The 17347-nt window shown below is 43.3% G+C and overlaps 2 protein-coding genes across 3 annotated transcripts; both read left to right on the forward strand.

The window, feature by feature from the left end:
- Positions 1-362: 362 nt before the first annotated feature.
- LOC119496556 (protein asteroid homolog 1-like) lies at positions 363-6758 on the forward strand. Its single transcript, XM_037783949.1, has 6 exons — positions 363-646; positions 3332-4170; positions 4751-5050; positions 5478-5682; positions 5778-5916; positions 6032-6758. The coding sequence occupies exons 1-6, from the start codon at positions 520-522 to the stop codon at positions 6342-6344; spliced, it is 1923 nt and encodes a 640-aa protein (XP_037639877.1). The 5' UTR covers positions 363-519; the 3' UTR covers positions 6345-6758.
- A 1599-nt stretch (positions 6759-8357) lies between these two features.
- On the forward strand, positions 8358-16769 carry LOC119496554 (protein asteroid homolog 1-like). 2 transcript variants are annotated; one of them, XM_037783948.1, is made up of 6 exons: positions 8358-8514; positions 12148-12986; positions 13721-14020; positions 14444-14648; positions 14847-14985; positions 15182-16769. In XM_037783948.1, the coding sequence occupies exons 1-6, from the start codon at positions 8388-8390 to the stop codon at positions 15597-15599; spliced, it is 2028 nt and encodes a 675-aa protein (XP_037639876.1). In that variant the 5' UTR covers positions 8358-8387; the 3' UTR covers positions 15600-16769. The 2 variants fall into 2 exon arrangements, with proteins under 2 accessions (XP_037639876.1, XP_037639875.1); XM_037783947.1 differs by having other exon boundaries at positions 8359-8514; positions 13718-14020.
- Positions 16770-17347: the final 578 nt, after the last annotated feature.

A 17347-nucleotide genomic window follows, 5' to 3' on the forward strand; every position in this document is an offset into this window, starting at 1 on the left:
TCTTCTCCTATAGTAGACTACTTTAACTACATTTAGATGATATACTGACATACTTTTACTTCACTAAGGTTTTAGAATGCAGTACTAGTATTTTGTACACAGTGTGTATTAGTACTTTTATTGTTATTACTGTTTTCTTTTGTTGTTTCTGATGTCTTTGTTCTGTGTGATGTCACATCTTTTGGAAAATCAATAAAAAGTGAATTACAAAAAAAAACAAAAAAACGATATTGATAATAAAAGAAGGTCAGAAAGGACACAAAGTCTCCTAATAAAACCATGTTGTCTCTGCGGGTTTTTTTTATTCTTCTCTGAGCTCAAAAATGTCATCATGTAATATCACCTTTATATCCATATTCATATACTTGTATAAATGTGTAAAACCCTGCAGCAGTCTTGTGGAGACCTGCTGAGAATCACAAGGTGTGATGTCTGGAAAATGAAACTTAAGGAAGCTGAGACGGAGCAGCGGACTATAAGAGCGTCTGTGAGCGGCTCCTTGGCACAATGTGACCGAGGATGGGAGTCCAAAGCCTGACCTCTCTGCTGAAGAACCACCCAAATATCTACGAGTACGTCCCGTTCAGCGGGAGCAAGCTGGTGGTCGACGGCTGTAACCTCCTCTACCTGCTCTACTTCAGCTCAGGTACGACCACCAGGTACTACTACAGTACTGTAACCTCCACTACCTGTCCTACTTCCACTCAGGGACGACCAGGACCAATTTATTATTATTAATTTATTATTTATTATTTATTATGTATTATTATTACTCTAGTACTACTAGTAAAGTAGGGTCAGACCCGGGAGCAATGCATTAGCTCAGGTGTTAGAACAGGTGGGGGGTTACACCTCTGGAGGATTACAGAGAGAGGAGATGATAGTGACATCATCAAGGTGAGTAAAAACCTAAAATGTCACAGAATGATGCATGTTTTTGAGATACAGTGTAAATATAGTACAAACAGCATTTTTAGCTTTATAAAATGTTAACTATGTTGTATGTATGGACTGTAATGTATGCAAACACATACAGATTTACAGTATCTATTCATCAACATGAACCTTTTTACCTCTGTCTATCTGCTTACCCATTTAACATATATTGGACTACATTGTGTTATCTAATATGATCACATAGGCTACAGTACATTTACAAAAGGATTAGAAACTTCTGAAGACTGAAATGTATATTACACTCACTCCACCATCCCAGCAAAGATTTCCTACATATAGTAGATCTACTAAAGTTGTTCAGCTGGACATGTGGCAACTGTTGGATAATGGAAGAACTTGTCCAAACATAATAAAATTAGTTTATATTTCATTTAGTTTGCTAATTGCTTGATAATGTAATGAACTAGGACTGAGTTTGTTACTTTATAAAAGAGAGAACAGGCGACAGATGGATCTGTTTGCAGGTTTATTTTAAAGATAAAAAGTTAAAAAGGTAAAATAGAAGATGTGCAAACACGCTTTATAAACAGATGCGCGCACAGCTGGCGGTACCGCGAGGTGGTCGGCTTATTATTAACGCGGTGTGTGTCTGTGTAACGTATCGGCGGATGTCTCTCTCATTCAGCAGCCTTGTTATGTTCGTTTCACTACGTTGTCCATCACCGTCCCGTCATCTACCTATGTTTTCTTCCTCACCGCGGACGGTCAGGACTAGAGCTCGATGTCTCGCCACATATCCGTGTTGATCGTCTATCGTTCACCTCCAGTGTATCTGAAATCATTCCTGCTGCCATCCCGCTGTTTGTTTATGAGCCACGGAGACCTGTGACAGTTACATCACGGACTGAGCGTCCTCATTTGCAACCGAACAGGTTTGTCCCGCCCCGGTTGTTAGTGACTCTCCTCTCGACCTGGTCGCAAAGGCGAGTCAATCAACGCGGGTTAACCCTTTCATACACACAACCAACCCTGGTTCAACCCTGGTTGAGTCCTCAGTGTGAAAGGGGTAGTACTACTAGTAAAGTACTGTAACCTCCTCTACATGCTCTACTACCACTCAGGTACGACCAGGTAGGCTACTCTAGTACTACTAGTACTACTACAGTACAGTACTCTCTAGTACTACTACAGTACTGTAACCTCCTCTACCTGCTCTACTACCACTCAGGTACGACCATTACTCTACTACTACTACAGTACAGTACCCTCTAGTACTACTAGAGTACAGTTCGGGTGTAACCTCCTCTACCTGCTCTGCTTCCACTCAGGTACTCTGACTGCAGTACTGAACGCAAGTACTACTTTGATACTGTACTCTACTAGAGTAGAGTACTACACTAGATGCAGTGTAGGTGAGGAAATATACTTTACTGTATATTTTGATTATCAGATACTTGTTAAGGCTGCTGTCAGATGGAAACCTCTTATCTCCATAAAGTCAAACTTTATTGTTTTTTTATGTAACCTTTATTAAACCAGGTAGTTCCTTCAGATTAAATCTTTACTTAAAACTCACCAGTACAAACCATCAGATACCATCTCTTACAACCACACAGGGACATACCTGTTAACAGGTTAGAGCAGCCAAACCGCATCTCAGCTGGTGTGAATGCCCAACGCCTGTATCACGCAGCCACCACGCCAAGTGTCCCAAGGCTATTTATCTATTTCTTCATCTGGATGACGTCATTCATTTATGAGTTTTTATGAGGCAATTTCAAGCCAGGTCACTTTAGCAGCACAATGATCACATTATTACACATTATTAAGTGATTATAAAGTTATTAACACAACTCCTTTAATCCATCACCATGCATCCTATTTTATAAGATGAGAATCAAAGTATCTTTAAAATCTCATATTTCATTGGATAAAAACTAACTAAGTACATTTACTCAAGTACTGTATTTTTACTTTACTTGATAAAACTTGTTAAAACAAGGTAACCATAGGTCACTATAGTTACCTTGCTACCTAGTTAGTTACCTATAGTTACCTTGTTACCTGGTTACCTAGTTAGCTTTAGTTACCTAGTTAGTCATCTATAGTTACCTAGTTAGTAAGTTAGCTTTAGTTAACTATAGTTAACTAAAGCTAACTAACTAGGTAAGGTCCTTTGTTTCATCCTAGGGGCAGCTGTGGCTCAAGGGGCGGCTGTGGCTCAGAGGGTAGAGCACTAGAAATGCACTATAAATACAAGTCCATTTACCTTTTACCATCCTTTGGTTGATCCTTTGTTTCATCCTTTGGTTGATCCTTTGGTTGATCCTTTGTTTTATCCTTTGGTTGATCCTTGATTTCATCCTTTGGTTGATCCTTTGTTTCATCCTTTGATTGATCCTTTGATTGATCCTTTGGTTGATCCTTTGGTCAGGTCTGGACCAGAACCACGGTGGGGAGTATGCTGCGTTTGAGGTCCAGATTGAGAAGTTCATCAAAGCCCTCAGAGACTGCGGGATCGAGCCGCACGTGGTGCTGGACGGATGCTCGGACTACACCGACAAGAAGCTCCAGACCTTGAAGCTAAAAGCCTTAAGTCGTATCAAGAAGGCCCATCAAGCGGCGGAGGGCAACAGCCAGGAGGGCATCCTGCCACAGCTGGTCAAGCTGGTGTTCAAACAGACGCTGGCCCGGCTGGAGGTACCAGTGGCTCGGTGCTACTGGGAGGCTGACCAGGAGATTGCTGCCCTGGCCAGGGAGTGGCGGTGCCCGGTGCTTTCCGATGACAGCGACTTCTACATCTTCGACCTCCCAGCGGGGCTGCTGCCCCTCTCGGACTTCAAGTGGAACGCGGTGAAGCAGAGCGGCTCGCAGAGCTACATCCCCTGTAAGAGCTACAACACCTCCAGCTTCTGCAACTTCTTCAGCATCAAGCACCAGCTCCTGCCCGCCTTCGCTGCCTTGGCTGGGAATGACTACGTGAATCTGCAGAAGATGAAGTCGCGCATCAACTGGGCTCAGTTTGCCCCGGAAGGCGAAGGTGTTGGGTCAACAGGCCGGCTGGAGGGGCTGCTCTGCTGGCTGAAGGCCTTCGAGCAGCCTCAGGAGGCCTTGGAGGCGGCGCTGGGGCTGATGGGAGATCTGAGCAGTGAGACGAAGGAGGAGGTACGGCAGGGCCTGCATCTGGGAATGAAGGAGTACCAGCTCCCTCCCAGCTCCCTGGAGAGGTTCTTCATCCACGGGGAGGCACCTCCTCTCCCAGCAGTGGAACAAGTAATACAGTCCTTTACTGTAAATGTTGTTATGGAAGACCTGTCTGTCTGTCTGTCTGTCAACTAACCTTCTGCTAACCTCAGCCATGAACCATTGGCTGCTGTTAGCAGAAGGTTAAATTATTAGCAACCCTTTCTCTCCATCTCTGAAACGCTTCTCCGATATTGTACGACTCTCTTTTTGACTGACTTTACTGAAGGATAGTTAACTATAGACATCCAAAGATTTATACGCCTTCCTACACTGTGACAAGAGTGTGTGGATGAAGTAGTCTCCAGCGGTGTAGGGTTCAGCTAATCTGGTCTCATTGGTTAATGTTAACTTTCTCAACTAACACTCGTGATCCTGGAGAGTGAATGACAGAACATATTGAGAGAAACTAGTATTTTCTTCAGCCATTGTTAAAAAAAAACAAGCCAACAATAGTTGCCAGCCAGCTTTAACTAACGTCTTCAGATAATTATTCTGCCTCCACTTAACGCTCGGCCCACTAATCACCTCATCATGGTTACTAACAGAGGGGGGTCTATAGTACTGAAGTACACTTGTAATAAGTACACTGTGTCCTGTCCTCCTGAAGGTGGCAGATCTGGTTCCAGACTGGATCCGGCTGCCGCTGACCCAGGCCCGGCTGACTGATGACATCCTGGACGTGCTGCTGCTGCGGAGGATGACCCTCAGCTACCCCGTGGATCACGCCGACATGCCCAGCGCTCACCTGACCTCCAGGCCGCTCCGCCAGGTGATGTACGGGCTGCTGCTGGGCGACGGGCCAGAGGTGGAGGAGCGAGACAGAGACGGCCTCGAGCTGAGGTTCATCCCAGTCCGACCTGCAATCACCGACGCCACTCAGCAGCTGACACTCAGCTCACTGGATCAGGTGAAGATTAGCCGGCGCCATTTTCAAAAACACTAACAATTTCCCTTTCAGAAATGTCAGGAAGTAAACAACGCTCAATACACAGTCATCACACTGAACTGAGCTGGACTCAACTGGACTGAACTGGACCGAGCTGAACCGGGTCACGCTGACATTATTATTAAATACACATAAACCATCACCTCACTGCAAACTGAAGCATCTGTGCAGATATCAAACCAATCCTTGTATTAAATATGTTTAATATGAATTAATCTACATTTAAGTTCAGGTTAACTTTTATACATTTAAGATAAAACGCTTTATGAAAAGGTTTGTGTTGGTCGGGGAGATCTGTATATTCTGATGACATTGTGTTGTCTTCTACTGTGAGTTTTATTAATGTTTTAATGACACTGACCCTCCTCCTCCTGTGTGGTGGTCCCAGGCTGAGCCCTCCCAGCGTCTACTGGTCTTACTGGGAGCTCTGGGAGTGACCGAGGATACTCTGAGGTGCCTGCCGTCTCAGCTGCGCCTCCCGGTGGCCGCCACCTGCTACTGGCTGCAGAGAGCTCAGCCTCCTCCGGACCAGGAGGTGGTGAATGCTCTGCTGCTGGGACTGAGTACTGGAGACGCCCTGAGACACATAGCAGGTAATAAACAGGTTATAAACACTGTTATGATCAGGTTATAAACACTAACACCTGAGGTTACGATCAGGTATGTGATGTGTGTGTGTGTGGTTCAGCTCTGCAGATTCAGCGCACCAGACAGAAGCTGGACGCCGTCGTGAATCATGCCATAAACCAATGGCAGTCCTGCCTGAAGGTCAGCGTCCAGCTGAACCAGCTGCTGGGGCTCCCCCTACCTGAACCACACATCGCCAGGTGAGTCTCCACCACCTACACCTGTTACAGTAGTACTTTGTTTCAGTAAAAGTACTAATACTGCACAGTAAAATACTTTGTGATAGTAAAAGTACTGTGTTACTCTGTTGTCCAGGTTGTATGAGGGGACACTGGTCCACCAGCTGATCCTCATGATGAGGTCTGGAGGAAAGCTGAGGCCCTTTGTGAAGACGGATCGCTCAGGTGTGAAACAGTACCAAACCATGCAGGCTGTCGTCCACCAGTTTCACACTCGGGAGGCGCCGGCACCGTCAGAGACCCAGGAGGGAGCGGCGGCTCCACAGCGCAACCCTTTGGACGTCCTGACCGCCACCCTGCAGCTCTTCCTCCCGGACGAAGATGAGGACTGGGAGGCGAGCAGCTCGGTCAGAGTCGAGGAGGATCTGGACCTGAACCACCTGGTGTAGTTGAAATCTCGGTACCGAGCTAAAGAGAGAAAGAACCGCTGCAAGAACCCAGAACTGGCCCGTAAACAGGAGTGCCGGGGCTGGGACCTCCTCTGATCCATCCGACTTTTATTCATCATTCAGTCTCTGACTGCTGAATGTTTCAATCTTTTGTAAAACTTTTAAATTCTTAAGCTCTCTGAGTTTTTCTTCACTTCTCTGCTACTCAGGGACGAATGTTTCTCATCTAGGCTTCAGGAGTGAAAATGTGTCAACTTCTTCATATTTTTCCGTATTTATCTGATATTATTATTTTTATTTGAACTCAATGAGATAAGAAAGTAGGAATACTAATAAGGAAATGTTAAATCTGTGGTTTTATGGTGTAAAATTATATTTCTTATGTCTGACACGTGAATAAAGTTTATATTTGTATATTGTATGTACACACAGTGAAAATATGAATAGAAACAAAGTGAGCTCCTTTAAAAGATTTATAAAATTTTAATAAACAATTATTCTCATCCACACACACAGGTCCAATTTGTTGCTGTTTGATTTTCTGTTGATCGACTTTTCGATCGCCCCGTCACTTCACAAGACACGGAAAACCTCTGTTGGTCTGGTGGAGCTGCAGCATTTATTTCTGCACAAACGTCCACTGTACATTCACTAGATATTCTCAGAGCTAAACTAACTCTTCTGCAGTGTGTAGCGTGTAATGCATGCACGTGAGGTGGAGTGAGCTGAGTGAAGGCAGGCAGGCAGAGGAGCAACGGAGCAGAGTACAGCAGAGACTCCGGCCCTGGAGACCACAGCTACGGTCTCCCCGCGTACTACGACCGCGGCCAACACTGTTTAACAGACGGGCTTCACTAGATATAACTTTGCGGTTTTGGTGCTTCCGTGTAGTTTGTGTTGGAGTCTTGTCTGAACAGCGTAGCCACACGCGAGCGCGCATATGCGGGCGTGCATGGGACACCGACCCAGGGGATTTATACGTGTAAGAAATTACAAACAGTCCCTTTAAATTAATTTAAAAGTAAAAAATGGGACATTTTTAATCAACACATTTAAGTATAATGATGTCTGATAGGAAAGTTGCTCCACAATAGATTTATTCTAACATTAGTGTTTATTTCATGTACAGACACAGTGACGATGGACCTTTATGAGTCGGCCTGATGGGCATAATGAGTGTGTGTGTGTGTGTGTGTGTGTGTGAAATGGTAAACCAACTTTATCTGTTTTCAGCTGTTTCATCACACTAACTGCTTCCAGCTCTCAGTCCAACTGGACTTTACTGTGCCTTTACTCTCAGCGTTATAACAGTTTCAGGGTTCCCCTCTACTGTCAGTGGTATAACAGTTTCAGGGTTCCCTTCTAGGTTTCACTTTCCTTTCCCAAACTCTCTCTTGTTTTTGTAGAAGTTGTTATTGGTACACAACAGATACAGTTACTGATATGCAGGTACTTAGTACATTAACTCAAGTACTGTACTGAAGTACATATTGAGGTACTTGTACTTTAATTGACTATTTAGATGTTCAGCTCTTTTCTACTTCTTCTCCTATAGTAGACTACTTTAACTACATTTAGATGATATACTGACATACTTTTACTTCACTAAGGTTTTAGAATGCAGTACTAGTATTTTGTATACAGTGTGTATTAGTACTTTTATTGTTATTACTGTTTTTTTGTTTTGTTTCTGATGTCTTTGTTCTGTGTGATGTCACATCTTTTGGAAAATCAATAAAAAGTGAATTACAAAAAAGAAAAAGATCGATATTGATAATAAAAGAAGGTCAAAAAGGACAGAAAGTCTCCTAATAAAACCATGTTGTCTCCTTGTGTTTTCTTCTTCTCTGAGCTCATAAATGTCAGCAGGTAATATCACCTTTATATCCATATTCATATACTTCTATAAATGTGTAAAACCCTGGTGGACACCTGCTGAGAATCACAAGGTGTGATGTCTGGAAAATGAAACTTAAGGAAACAGACGGAGCAGCGGACTATAAGAGCGTCTAGGAGCGGCTCCTTGGCACAATGTAACCGAGGATGGGAGTCCAAAGCCTGACCTCTCTGCTGGAGAACCACCGGAGGATCTACCGGGACGTCCAGTTCAGGAGGAGCCGGCTGGTGGTCGACGGCTGTAACCTCCTCTACCTGCTCTACTTCAGCTCAGGTACGACCACCAGGTACTCTAGTACTACTAGTACTACTACAATACTACTACAGTCACTCAGAGACGACCAGGATCAATTTATTATTATTAATTTATTATTTATTATTTATTATGTATTATTATTACTCTAGTACTACTAGTAAAGTAGGGTCAGACCCGGGAGCAATGCATTAGCTCAGGTGTTAGAACAGGTGGGGGGTTACACCTCTGGAGGATTACAGAGAGAGGAGATGATAGTGACATTATCAATGTGAGCAAGAACATAAAATGTCACAGAATGATGCATGTTTTTGAGTTACAGTGTAAATATAGTACAAACAGCATTTTTAGCTTTATAAAATGTTAACTATGTTGTATGTATGGAGCTGTAATGTATGCAAACACATACAGATTTACAGTATCTATTCATCAACATGAACCTTTTTACCTCTGTCTATCTGCTTACCCATTTAACATATATTGGACTACATTGTGTTATCTAATATGATCACATAGGCTACAGTACATTTACAAAAGGATTAGAAACTTCTGAAGACTGAAATGTATATTACACTCACTCCACCATCCCAGCAAAGATTTCCTACATATAGTAGATCTACTAAAGTTGTTCAGCTGGACATGTGGCAACTGTTGGATAATTTAAGAACTTGTCCAAACATAATATAAATAGATTATATTTCATTTAGTTTGCTAACTGCTTGATAATGTAATGAACTAGGACTGAGTTTGTTACTTTATAACAGAGAGAAAAACAGATGTGCTTGCGGCCCCGCGAGGTGGTCGGTTTATTATTAACGCGGTGTGTGTCTGTGTAACGTATCGGCGGATGTCTCTCTCATTCAGCAGCCTTGTTATGTTCGTTTCACTACGTTGTCCATCACCGTCCCGTCATCTACCTATGTTTTCTTCCTCACCGCGGACGGTCAGGACTAGAGCTCGATGTCTCGCCGCATATCCGTGTTGATCGTCTATCGTTCACCTCCAGTGTGTCTGAAATCATTCCTGCTGCCATCCCGCTGTTTGTTTATGAGCCACAGAGACCTGTGACAGTTACATCACGGACTGAGCGCCCTCATTTGCAACCGAACAGGTTTGTCCCGCCCCGGTTGTTAGTGACTCTCCTCTCGACCTGGTCGCAAAGGCGAGTCAATCAACGCGGGTTAACCCTTTCATACACACAACCAACCCTGGTTCAACCCTGGTTGAGTCCTCAGTGTGAAAGGGGTAGTACTACTAGTAAAGTACTGTAACCTCCTCTACCTGCTCTACTTCCACTCAGGTACAACCAGGTACTACAGTACTCTCTAGTACTACTACAGTACTATAACCTCCAATACCTGCTCTACTACCACTCAGGTACGACCAGGTACTCTAGCACTACTAGTACTACTACAGTACAGTACGCTCTAGTACTACTACAGTACTGTAACCTCCTCTATCTGCTCTGCTACCACTCAGGTACGACCAGGACCAATTTATTATTATTAATTTATTATTTATTATAATTACTCTAGTACTACTAGTACTACTATAGTACTGTAACCTCCTCTACCTGCTCTACTACCACTCAGGCACGACCATTACTCTAGTACTACTACAGTACAGTACTCTCTAGTACTACTACAGTACAGTACCCTCTAGTACTACTACAGTACAGTACCCTCTAGTACTACTACAGTACATTTCGGGTGTAACCTCCTCTACCTGCTCTGCTTCCACTCAGGACAGATACTCTGACTGCAGTACTGGACGCAAGTACTACTTTGATACTGTACTCTGCTAGAGTAGAGTACTACACTAGATACACTAGGTGAGGAAATATACTTTACTGTATATTTTAATGATCAGATACTTGTTAAGGCTGCTGTCAGATGGAAACCTTGTATCTCCATAAAGTCAAACTTCATTGTTTTTTTAATGTAACCTTTATTAAACCAGGTAGTTCCTTCAGATTAAGTCGGTCCTGAAAACTCACCAGTACAAACCATCAGATACCATCTCTTACAACCACACAGGGACATTATATTTATCTATTTCTTCATCTGGATGACGTCATTCATTTATGAGTTTTTATGAGGCAACTTCAAGCCAGGTCACTTTAGCAGCACAATGATCACATTATTACATATTATTAAGTGATTATAAAGTTATTAACACAACTTCTTTAATCCATCACCATTCATCCTATTTTATAAGATGAGAATCAAAGTATCTTTAAAATCTCATATTTCATTGGATAAAAACTAACTAAGTACATTTACTCAAGTACTGTACTTGTACTTTACTTGATTATTTCCATTTTCTGTTAATTTCAAATATTGTACTTTTTGCTCCACTACAACATGGACGGTCCATGACGAGCCTATCACAGTACCACAGAAGTCCAATTGGGTTCAGATCAGGCAGGCTGTTAAAACAACTATAACTATAGGTCACTAGGTAACTATAGCTAACTAACTAGGTAACTGTAGCTAACTAGGTAACCAGGTAACAAGGTAACTATAGCTAACTAATTAGTTAGCTAGGTAACAATATAACTATAGGTAACTAAAACAAACTAACTACAGTAGGTAACTATAAGTAACTAGGTAACTAAGTAACTAAAGCAAACTAACTAGGTAACTATAGGTAACAATATGTAACTAGGTAACTATAGGTAACTAGGTAACTATAGGCAACTATAGGTAATTAACTAAATAACTATGGGTAACTATAGGTAACTATAGATTATTAGGTAACCAGGTAACACAGTAACTATAGGTAACAAGGTAACTAGGTAACCATAGGTAACTAACTACATACTGGGCAACAAGTAATCATGTAACTAAAGTTAACTAACTAGGTAACTTTAGGTAGCCAGGCAGCTCTGTAACTATGGGTAACTAGGTAACTATATGTAACTAACTATGTTACTTTAGGTAACTATATGTAACTAGGTAACCAGGTAACAAGGTAAATAAAGCTAACTACCTTGGCAACTATTGGTAACTAGGTAATCAGGTAACCAGGTAACAAGGTAAATAAAGCTAACTACCTTGGCAACTATTGGTAACTAGGTAACCAGGTAACGGGCAGGATGTCGGTCTGGTGTTTCATTTGGTTGATCCTTTGGTTGATCCTTTGGTGGATCCCTTGGTTGATCCCTTGGTTAATCCTTTGGTTGTTCTTTTGTTTCATCCTTTGTTTCATCCTTTGTTTCATCCTTTGGTTGTTCCTTTGTTTCATCCTTTGGTTGATCCTTTGTTTCATCCTAGGGGTGGCTGTGGCTCAGAGGGTAGAGCAGGTCGTCCACCAATCGGAAGGTCGATCCCTGGCTGCTCCGGGTCACATGTCAATGTGTCCTTGAGCAAGACACTAAACCCTAAATTGCTCCCGAAGGCATAGCCATCGGTGTGTGAATGAGTATTTAGATTAGATCCTGATGGGCAAAGTTGGCACCTTGCATGGCAGCCTCTGCCATCAGTGTATGAATTTGTGTGTGAATGGGTGAATGCTGACATGTAGGGTAAAGTGCTTTGAGTGGTCGGAAGACTAGAAATGCGCTATAAATACAAGTCCATTTACCATTTACCATCCTTTGGTTGATCCTTTGTTTCATCCTTTGGTTGATCCTTTGGTTGATCCTTTGGTCAGGTCTGGACCAGAACCACGGTGGGGAGTATGCTGCGTTTGAGGTCCTGATTGAGAAGTTCATAAAAGCCCTCAGAGACTGCGGGATCGTGCCACACGTGGTGCTGGACGGAGGCTCGGACTACACCGACAAGAAGCTTCAGACCAAGATGCTACGAGCCGTAAGTCGTATCAAGAAGGCCCATCGAGCGGCGGAGGGCAACAGCCAGGAGGGCATCCTGCCACAGCTGGTCGGGCTGGTGTTCAAACAGACGCTGGCCCGGCTGGAGGTACCGGTGGCTCAGTGCTACTGGGAGGCTGACCAGGAGATTGCTGCCCTGGCCAGGGAGTGGCGGTGCCCGGTGCTTTCCAATGACAGCGACTTCTACATCTTCGACCTCCCGGCGGGGCTGCTGCCTATCTCGGACTTCAAGTGGGAGGCGGTGGAGCAGAGTGGCTCGCAGAGCTACATCCCCTGTAAGAGCTACAACACCTCCAGCTTCTGTATCTTCTTCGACATCCAGCGCCAGCTCCTGCCCGCCTTCGCTGCCTTGGCCGGGAATGATTACGTGAAGCTGCAGAAGATGACGTCCCCCATCAACTGGGCTCAGTTTGCCCCTGAAGGCAAAGGCGTTGAGACAACAGGCCGGCTGGAGGGGCTGCTCTGCTGGCTGAAGGCCTTCCAGCGGCCTCAGGAGGCCTTGGAGGCGGCGCTGGGGCTGATGGGAGATCTGAGCAGGAAGACAAAGGAGGAGGTACTGAAGGGCCTGTATCTGGGGATGAAGGAGTACCAGCTCCCTCCCAGCTCCCTGAAGAGGTTCTTCATCCACGGGACGGCACCTCCTCTCCCAGCAGTGGAACAAGTAATACAATCCTTTACTGTAAATGTTGTTATGGAAAACCTGTCTGTCTGTCTGTCTGTCTGTCTGTCAACTAACCTTCTGCTAACCACAGCTGTGAGTCATTGGCTGCTGTTAGCAGAAGGTTAAACTATTAGCAACCCTTTCTCTCCATCTCTGAAACGCTTCTCCGATATTGTACGACTCTCTTTTTGACTGACTTTACTGAAGGATAGTTAACTATAGGCATCCAAAGATTTATACGCCCTCAATTTATCTTTACAGCGCTGCCGTTGGCCACCAGCCCGCTGGTCGGACGGCTGGCTACTTAGCTAACTTAGCTTGCTAATTCCACCATGCTGTCATGAAACAGAAAATGAGCTGAACAAAGTTGTCCCTCATCTGGTGATAGCACTGTGCTTTCCTACACTGTGACAAGAGTGTGTGGATGAAGTAGTCTCCAGCGGTGTAGGGTTCAGCTAATCTGGTCTCATTGGTTAATGTTAACGTTCTCAACTAACACTCGTGATCCTGGAGAGTGAATGACAGAACATATTGAGAGAAACTAGTATTGTCTTCAGCCATTGTTAAAAAAAAACAAGCCAACAATACTTGCTAGCCAGCGTTAACTAACGTCTTCAGATAATTATTCTGCCTCCACTTAACGCTCGGCCCACTAATCATGGTTACTAACAGAGGGGGGTCTATAGTACTGAAGTACACTTGTAATAAGTACACTGTGTCCTGTCCTCCTGAAGGTGACGGATCTGGTTCCAGACTGGATCCGGCTGCCGCTGACCCAGGCCCGGCTGACTGCAGACATCCTGGACGTGCTGCTGCTGCGGAGGATGTCCCTCAGCTACCCCGTGGATCACGCCGACATGCCCAGCGCTCACCTGACCTCCAGGCCGCTCCGCCAGGTGATGTACGGGCTGATGCTGGGCGACCAGCCGGAGGTGGAGGAGCGAGACAGAGACGGCCTCGAGCTGAGGTTCATCCCAGTCCGACCTGCCATCACCGACGCCACTCAGCAGCTGACACTCAGCTCACTGGATCAGGTGAAGATTAGCCGGCGCCATTTTCAAAAACAACAATTTCCCTTTCAGAAATGTCAGGAAGTACACAACGCTCACTACACAGTCATCAGACTGAACTGAGCTGGACTCAACTGGACTGAGCTGGACCGGGTCAAGCTGAAATTATTATTAAATACACACATTACACATAAACCATCGCCTCACTACAAACTGAAGCATCTGTGCAGATATCAAACCAATCCTTGTATTAAATATGTTTAATATGAATTAATCTACATTGAAGTTCAGGTTAACTTTTATACATTTAAGATAAAACACTTAATGAAAAGGTTTGTGTTGGTCGGGGAGATCTGTTTATTCTGATGACATTGTGTTGTCTTCTACTGTGAGTTTTATTAATGTTTTAATGACACTGACCCTCCTCCTCCTGTGTGGTGGTCCCAGGCTGAGCCCTCCCAGCGTCTACTGGTCTTACTGGGAGCTCTGGGAGTGACCGAGGACTCTCTGAGCTGCCTGCCGTCTCAGCTGCGCCTCCCGGTGGCTGCCACCTGCTACTGGCTGCAGAGAGCTCAGCCTCCTCCGGACCAGGAGGTGGTGAAGGCTCTGCTGCTGGGACTGAGTACTGGAGACGCCCTGAGACACACAGCAGGTAATAAACAGGTTATAAACACTGTTACCATCAGGTTATAAACACTAACACCTGGGACTGAGTACTGGAGACGTCCCGAGACATACAGGAGGTTATAAACACTGTTACCATCAGGTTATAAACACTGTTATGATCAGGTTATAAACACTAACACCTGAGGTTACGATCACGTATGTGATGTGTGTGTGTGTGGTTCAGCTCTGCAGATTCAGCGCCACAGACAGAAGCTGGACGCCGTCGTGAATCATGCCTTAAACCAATGGCAGTCCTGCCTGAAGGTCAGCATCCAGCTGAACCAGCTGCTGGGGCTCCCCCTACCTGAACCACACATCGCCAGGTGAGTCTCCACCACCTACACCTGTTACAGTAGTACTCTGTTTCAGTAAAAGTACTACTACTGCACAGTAAAATACTTTGTTACAGTAAAAGTACTAATACCACACTGTAAAAATACAGTGTTACAGTAAAAGTACTAATACTGCACAGTAAAATACTTTGTGATAGTGAAAGTACTGTGTTACTCTGTTGTCCAGGTTGTATGAGGGGACACTGGTCCACCAGCTGATCCTTGGGATGAGGTCTGGAGGAAAGCAGAGGCACTTTGTGAAGAGGGATCGCTCAGGTGTGAAACAGTACCAAACCATGCAGGCTGTCGTCCACCAGTTTCACACTCGGGAGGCGCCGGCGCCGGCACCGTCAGAGACCCAGGAGAGAACGGCGGCCCCACAGCACAACCCTTTGGACGACCTGACTGCCATCCTGCAGCAGCTCTTCCTCCCGGACGAAGATGCGGAATTGGAGGCGAGCAGCTCGGTCAGAGTCGAGGAGGATCTGGACCTGAACCACCTGGTGTCAGTGAAATCTCGGTACCGAGCTAAAGAGAGAAAGAACCGGTGCAAGAACCCAGAACTGGCCCGTAAACAGGAGTGCCGGGGCTGGGACCTCCTCTGATCCATCAGACTTTTATTCAGCATTCAGTCTCTGACTGCTGAATGTTTCAATCTTTTGTAAAACTTTTAAATTCTTCAGCTCTCTGAGTTTTTGTTCACTTCTCTGCTACGAATGTTTCTCATTTAGGCCTCAGGAGTGAAAATGTATAAATTTCCTCATATGTTTCAGTATTTATCTGATATTATTATTTTTATTTGAACTCAATGAAGTAAGAAAGAAGGACTCTAAAGAGTCTTAAGTCATTCAGTCACTGACTGTTGGAGTCTAAAGACTATTCAGATTTGATTCACTTCTATTTATAGCTGCACTTTGTTCTTTTAAATGTTTCAATCTTTTGTAAAACGTTTTAAATTCTTCAACTTTCGGAGTTTTTCTTCACTTCTCTGCTACTCAGGGACGAATGTCTCTAATTTAGGCTTCAGGAGTGAAAATGTGTCAACTTCTTCATATTTTTCCGTATTTATCTGATATTATTATTATTATTATTTGAAAACAATGAGATAAGAAAGTAGGAATACAAATAAGGAAATGTTAAATCTGTTGTTTTATGGTGTAAAATTATATTTATTATGTCTGACACGTGAATAAAGTTTATATTTGTATATTGTATGTACACACAGTGAAAATATGAATAGAAACAAAGTGAGCTCCTTTAAAAGATTTATAAAATTTTAATATACATTGTATTCTCATCCACACACACGGGTCATAAAAGAGCAGATAAAGAGAGTCGGAGGTGTGACAGTGTCTTCGTCCGCCATCTCCGTCCTCAGCGGTCGTTTCTTTAGTTTTGGTGTTGAAGCTAAAACAGATGAAACTTTTGTTGCTGAGAGTAAAACCAGCCGACTTAACTTAAAATGTGAAACTGGTAGTTTTTGTTTCAGCGCTGCTCATTTTTAATTCAAACTAAATACAAGAATTAGCTGTAAATATCAGACCGACTTTAGACAGGCGCGTCTTTAAATCCCTCTAAAAACTGATTTGTATTAATGTCCTTTCAGAGTTTGTGGTCTGAATTCACTTTTACCTGTTTCTTAAATATTCAGTTTACAACGATATAAGATAAGGCATTATAAATTCTCACATTTAAGGAGCTATAACGAGGGAATGGTCGACACTTCAAATGCTTCAAAAAATGACTGCAACAATAAAATTATCATTTTGATAAACACATTGAGTTTGTTGCAGACCTTTTTGTTTTAATTGTCAGAAAATATAGAATAATATTTTCAGCTGAGTGACATTTTAAAGCTGCTTTCAGTCCAAAACCTGAAAATATTTAATTTACTACAACAAACTAAGAAGAGATTCAAAATATTGTGACTTTGCTTGAAAAATGAAGATTAAGAGATTATCCAATTTGTTGCTGTTTAATTTTCTGTCGATCGACTTTTCGATGAGAAATTATTGATTGGAAACACTTTGACAGACTTTTGTTATTTCTGGTTTGTTTACAAAATGATTCCAAAACATTAATGCCGATAAAGAATACAAAATTAATTATTCATAATAATTTTTTAGTTAGTCTGGAAACAGAATATTTAATGAATCCTGAAATTGTTGGTTCCTTGAATGAAACCTTTGAAAAATATGTATAAAAGTGTTAAGATTTTATTTAACTAACTATCTTTAAAAGTTTTATTTAAGTTTGACAGATTCAATTTAGACTGTAGCAGCAACTAGTGATTATTTTCATTATTGATTCATTTGCTGATATCAACTGGATAAATCACTCGTTTGTACGGTAT

Source organism: Sebastes umbrosus, chromosome 11 (assembly GCF_015220745.1).
Source record: "Sebastes umbrosus isolate fSebUmb1 chromosome 11, fSebUmb1.pri, whole genome shotgun sequence".
Taxonomy (NCBI): Eukaryota; Metazoa; Chordata; class Actinopteri; order Perciformes; family Sebastidae; genus Sebastes; species Sebastes umbrosus.

What these genes read in the sequence shown, in the direction of transcription:
- LOC119496554 (XM_037783947.1), top strand. Translation starts at nt 8,388, where the DNA reads ATGGGAGTCCAAAGCCTGACCTCTCTGCTGGAGAACCACCGGAGGATC. An exon ending in CACTCAGCTCACTGGATCAG is followed by an intron (nt 14,021 to 14,443) that starts GTGAAGATTAGC and finishes TGGTGGTCCCAG; the next exon opens with GCTGAGCCCTCCCAGCGTCT. An exon ending in CGCCCTGAGACACACAGCAG is followed by an intron (nt 14,649 to 14,846) that starts GTAATAAACAGG and finishes TGTGTGGTTCAG; the next exon opens with CTCTGCAGATTCAGCGCCAC.
- LOC119496556 (XM_037783949.1), top strand. Translation starts at nt 520, where the DNA reads ATGGGAGTCCAAAGCCTGACCTCTCTGCTGAAGAACCACCCAAATATC. An exon ending in CCTGCTCTACTTCAGCTCAG is followed by an intron (nt 647 to 3,331) that starts GTACGACCACCA and finishes TCCTTTGGTCAG; the next exon opens with GTCTGGACCAGAACCACGGT. An exon ending in CTCTCCCAGCAGTGGAACAA is followed by an intron (nt 4,171 to 4,750) that starts GTAATACAGTCC and finishes GTCCTCCTGAAG; the next exon opens with GTGGCAGATCTGGTTCCAGA.